This window comes from Alexandromys fortis, unplaced genomic scaffold, assembly GCF_014885135.2.
Source record: "Alexandromys fortis isolate MF-2015 unplaced genomic scaffold, M_Fortis_MF-2015_v1.1 scaffold_51, whole genome shotgun sequence".
In the NCBI taxonomy this organism is placed as follows: Eukaryota; Metazoa; Chordata; class Mammalia; order Rodentia; family Cricetidae; genus Alexandromys; species Alexandromys fortis.
Window position 1 is genome coordinate 8,514,935 of NW_026067925.1, and position 8,212 is coordinate 8,523,146.

At 40.4% G+C, this 8,212-nt stretch overlaps 1 protein-coding gene across 5 annotated transcripts in view; it reads right to left on the reverse strand.

Moving 5' to 3' along the window:
* Positions 1 to 233: 233 nt before the first annotated feature.
* Positions 234 to 8,212, reverse strand: part of Nvl (nuclear VCP like) — a 48,144-nt gene continuing 40,165 nt past the window's right edge. For all 5 annotated transcript variants that reach the window (XM_050142840.1, XM_050142839.1, XM_050142838.1 and 2 more), the window contains 4 exons: positions 6,983 to 7,059; positions 4,992 to 5,080; positions 2,743 to 2,813; positions 234 to 1,575 (listed from right to left, as the gene is read on the reverse strand). In XM_050142840.1, coding sequence (XP_049998797.1) covers positions 1,531 to 1,575; positions 2,743 to 2,813; positions 4,992 to 5,080; positions 6,983 to 7,059 — 282 coding nt within the window. In that variant the 3' untranslated portion in view covers positions 234 to 1,530. The remainder of the gene's footprint in view (positions 1,576 to 2,742; positions 2,814 to 4,991; positions 5,081 to 6,982; positions 7,060 to 8,212) is intronic.

The window sequence follows — 8,212 nt, forward strand, 5'->3', positions numbered from 1 at the left end:
CTTTGTAAACATGATTTTATTTCAGTCATATTTTTCCAATTTACATATTTATATATATGTGTGAGAGACACACCCACAGAGGTCAGAGTACAACTTTCAGGACTTAGTTCTTTCTTTCTACCATGTGGGTCTCCAGGATCAAAATCAGGTTGTGTGGCTTGGTAGCAAGTGCCTTTACCTGCTGGGCCATCTTGTCAACACATTATCAATCTCTTTTTTTTTTTTTTATAAAAAAATATATATATATTTTTAAAAAGTGTGTGTTGGGGGGGAGTTTGCATGTACGCGAGCACAGGTGCCTATGGAAGCCGGAGGTGTAGGATCTCCTGGAGCTGGGAGTACAGGCAGTTTTGAGCTGCTTATGTAAGAGCTGGGAATCACACGTGGTCCTCTAAAAGGGCACTATGTACTCTTAATTACTAAGTCATTTCTCCAGCCCCATCAATAACATTCTTAAAAGTAATCTCAAAGACTTTGTACAATGAGATAGAATAAAAACTTAGGAAGAAAATGAAGTAATTAGACCTGTTTTAGACAGCAACAATTAAATGGTTTGATGAAATAATCATGATACAAAATCATTTACAAAACATCTTAGAAATCCACTAAAGACACAGTCTGAGACAATCTGAAAATCAAATCATGAAAATGAATGGTAAATTAAAAAAAATTATACTCTGAATCTTGTGAGGGTGGAATGCATGTGTGAGAGGTGAAAACACCTCCCTACAAAAGAAGCCTATCAGAAGCACTTGAATCAGGTGACCAGAGTGATGTAAGTGACACTGAAATTACATTACCACCCAAGACAGTGCAGTTTATTACTCTATCTTCAAAAAGGTGCAAACTAAGTGAACCCAATCACTGACCTATGAACTCCAAAAGACTTTGGGGGCACACAGAACACTTAGGAGGCGGAGGCCAGCCTATGCTAAATATAAATTTCAGGCAAGTCAAGGATACATACAAACTGTTTCCAAACCAAAACCCAATAAGAAGAAAGACACTGTTGGAAACTATGTAAGGGAACTAGAAGACTTAACACACTGGAATAGCTAATTTAGACCCTTGTCCTAGGAATGACATGAGAGCAGCTGAGAAAGACGGCTGGAACTAGATAATAGTAGCAATGTGTCAGTGTTCTTGACCAGTTGGTTATATAGGAAAATATCCTGGTTTACAGAAAACCTACATGAATGTGTATCTGGGGTGATGAGGAGTGAGGTGACCACTTCTCAGGAAAAGTTTTTTGTAACTTTACATATGATCAAGATATTTCAAAATAAAATTTTATTTGAAAAAGGCTTTATCAGTCCCCTTTTCTTTCTTTTTCTTAATGAAGAGGTAGGTAGTTTTTCCACAAAGTTGGTCAGATGGGAAACATCATCTCCTCCAGTTGGGTCTCAATAATTTGAAAATAAAATGCTTACAATGAAGTCATCTGTGTCAGGCTGAGAACAGACCCTTAGAGTAAGGGTGGTTCTTGGTGAGTTGCATGACTGGAGACCTCTATGCCAGGTACTGCAAACGTCACTGACTGAGGGACCTCTGCAGAGCTTCATACATCATTTGATCCTGTGAGGACAGAAAACACCACATAGTGCTGACCAATCAGTTATGGGGTAAGACGTGTGACCAGCAAACTTCTATATTGAAGCCCTAGCCCCTAAGACCTCAGCGTGTGGTTGCCCCCGCAGACAGGGTTTCTGCAGAGGTGGTTATTGTACAAGAGGAAGTTTGCACACAGAATGCACAACGAAGGACATGTGAAGACAGGACGAAGACGACACCTGCGGGACAGAAACCTCAGAACTCTGACAAGACAGCACCTTGATCTCAGACGTCTACTTGAGACCAGGGAGACAACACAATCTCTACTGTTTACGATTCTCATCTACGGCACTGGTTACAGAAGCCCCAGCGGTGGACCCAGTGATTCTGCCTTGCCCCTGCATCCTGAGTCTCCACATGCTCCCTTCTAAGATGCGCCACAACCTCCATCATTGTCCAGGAAGTTTGCAAACCAGGCCAGGAGACACTGACCTGTAAGCTACCCTGAGTCCGGAGGGAAACAGGAGACAAGAGTAAACGCTTCTAAAGTGTGTTAACACTCCAAGAAACTGCCAGAATGGCTCCCAATGTGACTGTTCCAGCTTCCAGTACAAAATATGAGACATCTAGCATCTCACATCCTCAACTCCCTGTCAGTCCAGTAGGTATGCAGTAGGTCACTGTCGCCACATTGACCTCCTCCAGAGTTAGATGGCAATGCTACTCCTACCTATTTATCCCAAGGGAAAACTTACAATGTGTTCTATTTACTTCCAGCTATTTAGAATATATCCTGGGGCCAGCAAGACGGTTCAGAAGATGAAAGCGCTTACTGCCAGACCAACAACCCGAGTTCAATCCTACAGTCCACATGAGAGGAAGATACAATTCCTAAGCTTTTTATTTAATAATAAACTTGAGAGATGTTTTGTTCAAGTAGCTATACCATTTCACAATACGACAGTTAAGGTTTTGGCCTGCTATTATATGTGCCCATCAAAGAGTTTTGTGGCACATGTCTGTAATTCTGCCACTTGGAAGGCTGAAGTAGGAGGCTCATGAGTTTGAGGCTAACTTAGGATATAAAAAGAGACCACTGCTCAATAAAAAATAAATTAATAAAATTTCTAAGTTCCTATTCACAGATGTAATTTCCGTCCTCTTTTCAAGACACTGAGGAAAGTTTCTCACCTTTACAGATATAGATGGCTTTACTTTCCTGAAAGCTTCTTCAAAATGCTTATGGCTGACCTTGAGCTCACCTGTGGAGGAAGGCACAATTACACACCTCAGTATAGCCCATTAACTTGAAAGACTGAGCTGGGTGATCCGGTAGAACCTATTCAAGCACATTTACATATGCCCCTCCCCAGCCCTGCCTCAATGAGAATCTCTCCATTCCTCTGGGGAAACAGGACTGCTGGGAATCACTCTGTCTCTTAGGGACACTGGGATGGAAGAAAAACAGCTGTGAAGGCTGCTCACACTGTCAAAAATGGCCAGTGTGGTCTCAGGTAGAATCGATAAGAGATTTTAAGTAGAGATGGCCAATAGAACTAGAAATAACCAGCAACCTGTATTATTACCCTAGGGTATATTCTTGAACACAAAATCACACTACTGAGAAACAAAGGCTAGATGTTCTCTAAGATAAAAATACTAAGGGTAGACATGTACATCACAAAACTGGATTAGAAAGGGTTGTAATTTTTATAAGGTTAAGTGATAAAATAGCTAAATGTTAAAATATAACTTGGTTTACAATGTTAACAAGACAACTTAAGTGATAACAATTTACACTCAAAATAGTAAATAGATATTAGGATAACCGAGTTACCTAAAACAAAGTACTACATGATCAGTTAGATAGCAGGGTTAGATATGGTTTGGGCAAGGGTACAAAGTCTCTAAAGGCCAGGGAGCTAAAAATGAAAGCCACAGCAAAGCAGATATGGCAGAATTCGTTATATGTGCATATAAGCAACAACCAGAAAATTGAGTAGCAACTCCAATACATGAGAAAAGACCTGCTAACTTGTAGTCACCAATATGCCCTAAGAAAGTGGTAAGATTCAGCTTACAAAGTAGCATACATGATTTTGGAATTGGTGGCGTGGGAGGTGGGAGCAAGGAAGATATAACAGATATCATGTGACCCATGAACTTAAGACCCTTCTGCTTTGGCTTCTTTAACATTAAGATTACAGGTACACAACCAAACGAAGCTCTGATTTTTTCCATAAAATATTCTAAGTTTGCCTATCATCAATAATTTCCAAAAGGAACAGAATGTAGTTTCTAAAAAAAAGAAGTTTCGATAACTGAATCTTAACATTATCTAGTAAACAAAAATCAAAAACACCCCCAAAAATACCCTAATAAATATATGCAAGTGTGTCAATAAATCTATGTATGCTAAGCCTACGTTGCTGTAACAATATTTAGCTTTAAGATTCATGCAAGTGGAGCAGGAGAGGTGGCTCAGGATTAAGAGTGCACACTGCTCTTACAGAAGACCTGAATTCAGTTCCCAGTACCCATGTCAGGGGACTCACAACCACCTATAACTCCAGTCCCAGGGGATCTTAATGCCCCTGTGATCTCTGAGGGTACCTACATTCATGAGTACATTTTTCCCAAACCTGACCACCACAGACACAAACACACACGTTTAAAAGGAGACTTTTAAATTCAAGTACACACTTGAAGTTCCCATGAGAACACATCTGTACACTACAAAGCACTCAGAGACACCCAGACAGAGTAAGGGCTACTTCTGTACTAGGCATTGCTGGAATACAGGTCACAAATCAATCTTTTTAGGCCACACATACCCAAATAGTAACACCTAAAATACTATTAAAATGTGAAGTAAACAACAAATGTGTTGAAAAGGGACCATATCATCCATAAGAGAATACATGGATTTTGTCTTTGGACTTCCTGGCTTTTGTGGTGCTAGGAAAAGAATCCTGAGCATTGCACATGCTAAGAAAATTTCTGTCACTGAGTGATAAAAGTTGTCATCTGATTTTATACTTCAAAGGAAAATCTTGATATATGAAAAATTAGGTATTTCTTAATCTTTACAATTTCGGTTGAATTTTAACAGGCAAGTGGGTTGTATTTTAGTAAAAGAATTAAGATTTTCCAAATTGTTAAGAAGCACACTCATGATAATGGCAGTGAACAAACACATTTGCCTCTATCTAATCACTTGTGTATACTGACAGAATACAATCTGCTTATTAAGAGGGACTAAATAACGACTATCACATCGAGTGTACATAATATTCCACTGCAGTTTCTAAAGGTCTCATCCAACAGGCATCTTTATTACATACTGTTTTACAAAATGCTAGAAAAACAACACCTGAAAGGCAGCAGGGCTGTTAAATATCCAGACTGATACAATGGAGAGACCCCAAAGAGCCTCATACCTGTTCCAATCGCACTCCTCTGTCCGGTCATCTCTTGTCTCAGGGCACAGAGAGAAGCTTCTCGTACCAAAGCAGAGAGGTCTGCACCCCTGTAATAAAAGACATGTTCTTAGGCATTCTTAGGTATTCTAAAAGATGCTCAATTATAATATACTTAACAATGAGGAAAAAGCAATGAATGAAGGTGGGACAAACTGACTAGGAACAGCAGGAAAAAGCTTTTAGCTTTCATTTAGAGAACTTTTAACCTTTAAAAGAAAGGAATTTGTAGAAAGTATGATACAATGAAAAATAAAACTTAGCCATAGATATTAATGTTGATATAAAACATCTACCCAGTGGCTACGGTACAATGACCTGAATTCAATTCATGGAAACTACATTAAAAAAAAAAAAAAAAAAAAAAGGAAAAGAAGAAGAAAGAAGAAGGAAAGGAAAAAGAAACCCAGTCAAAGGCAGACTGGCAGATCACTGGTGTTCACTGATGAGCTCAGTCAGCTCAGTCTAATAGGCATAGGCTCCCAACAAGGCCGAGCGGTGGTGGCGCACGCCTGTAATCCCAACACTTGGGAGGCAGAGGCAGGCGGATCTCTGTGAGTTCGAGACCAGCCTGGTCTACAAGAGCTAGTTCCAGGACAGGCTCCAAAACCACAGAGAAACCCTGTCTCGAAAAACCAAAATAAATAAATAAACAAACAAACAAATAAATAAAACAAAACAACAACAAAACCAAAACCCACCCTGTCTCAAATAACAAGGAGGCTGAGGAACAACACCCAAGCACCTAAGGTTCTCTGACCCCCACAGGCACTTGTACACCTGGATGAATGTGTACACCCCCCAACACACAAAGTTTCTTTATATCATTATTCCAAGTAATAATCACAGGTTGGGTCAGCAGAGTCCTAAGAAGGCAATGAAACATCAGTGTTGCCTGGAGCTTTCCTACACTCAGCTTTAACATGATCCACAAAAATTCTTTCTAACAAAACATCATTTCCAGGTATCAAGTAATCAAGTGTCTATGTTACCATTCACGACTTGATGTGGGAGTGATTTCTTATTAATAAAGAAACTGCCTAGGCCCCTTGATAGGCCCACCCTTAGGTGGGTGAAGAAAACAGAAGAGAATTCTGGGAGAAAGAAGCTTAGTGAGTGAGTCGCCATGATTCTCCCGCTCCAGACAGACGCAGGTTAAGATCCTCCCTGGTAAGCCAGCTCATGGGCTACATAGAATATTAGAAATGGGTTAGAACAATATATAAGAGCTAGCCAATAAGAAGTTGGACCTAGCCGGGCCAGGCAGTGTTTGAAAGAATACAGTTTCCGTGTAATTATTTCGGGGCATAAGCTAGCCATGTGGGCGGCCGGGTGCCGGGGACGCAGCCCTGCCGCCGCTCCTGCTCCTATTTCAACAACGACTAGCTCTTGGAAGTTAGTTTACACTGCTGATCAACAGCGCTGAAGCCCTCAACGACGGAAACACTGACTCACCTTACTTTTTGTGGGAAGTCCAGTATTATCTGACCCTTGCTCTAGGGGCAAATACTAAGTACCAAAGATGTTAGGGACAAACAACAGGGCTTTAATATGATAGAAATATCAGGTGTCATGCTGTTGTTGCAGGCTCAATGTGCACATGTATGCAGATTAACCTCCACTGTGCAGATGTACTTAAAGAACATGCTATCTAGTGAAAGGCATATGCTTTACATATTCTGAAAGCAGAACTAACAGTGAAGGGTAACAATGTGGCCAGGGACGCTTGAGTACCAACAGGAACAATCTATGTCAGGAATTTAGCATCCAAACGCACAGGTAAGCTGTCTTCTGAGAAGGAAGCAGCAAGAATCAGACAGACACTACATAAGGTGCTACACAGGAAACCTCATTAGTTTTTCCAACCTAAGAAATGGGCATCTTTTTCTTTCCTGTTGATGAAGAAACTATACTCCAGAGGAGTATAAGAGACCAGAGACTTAAATACTCACGTATAGCAATTGCAACGAAGGTCATTGGCAATTGCTTCCAAATTTACATCTTCATCCAGTGGAGGTTTGGTGCCATTCTGAATAAGAGAGAAAAGTGAGCTGTTTAAGGCATTAAAGATTCATGCATGCACATCACTCACTGGTTTTTAAAGAAGAAAGGCTGATGACTAAGGGAGTAGAACCAACTCCACAATCAATGTAGAGTGCACTGAGTTCAATCTGGAAAATTAGGGTAAGAGGCAGGCTGACGTGCAAGAAGCTGTAAAGGCAAACCACTGATACTCATGGAGTTGGAGGAATTGTGTTATAGGACTGACTGCAAGGAGAGTAATACTGAACCCAACTTGTTGAGATCAAAAGGAGCTTGCTCTACACAGGACCCTCAAGAAGTTGTACTTATTTATTTGTTTGTTTGTATTTTCTTCTGTATATTCATGTAGAGGTCAGAAATTAGTATGTCTTTTTAAACAACAACAACGAAAAAAAAAACATGTTGCTTTTTAATCCCTCATCTAAAACCCAACCTTGACACTGGAGCCAATTCCTCTCAGTTCATAATTACAGATGCTAAAAATGACAAGAATCAGAAAAGTTCAGAATTTCAACACGGAACATAAGCACTATACACACAAATCACCCTTAGTAATATTCTAAGTATATTACATGGCAGAATCAAACACTACATAGTTTTAAAAAATACTTTTGTAGAGGCTAAAGAGAGGGTTTAGTGGTTAATAGCCCTGGCTGCTCTTCCAAGAGAAGCTCGGTCTGATTTCTAGTACCCACACATGGTTGTTGCAGGAGGTCCTTCCGCTCCTCCAACCAATAGCTGCTGAGATACCAGCCCATTGGGGCGTGGTCTCTCTCTTTAAAAAAAAGCGGCTACTTCCCTCCGCTCTCTCTCTCTTCACCTGCTCCGCTGGCGACTAGACTACCTTCCTGGTTTTGCAGAGGGCTGTTGTCTGGGACGGTGATCTGTAAGTTTTTTCCTCTGCTGAACTAAATCAACCAATTTATTTCAAAGATGTGCTGACCTCTCAATGGAAGCCAGGAGATGTGCTACGTTGGGGAAGGGGTTTTGCTCGTTTCCACAGGAGAAGAAAAATTGTGGATACCATCAAAATTAATAAAGTTTCGATTTGAAGAGGAGAAACCTCTTGGAAAGGAGAAATGACAACTCATCCACAATGATGATATTCATACAGGTGGTAAGAAAAACATATAGAATGG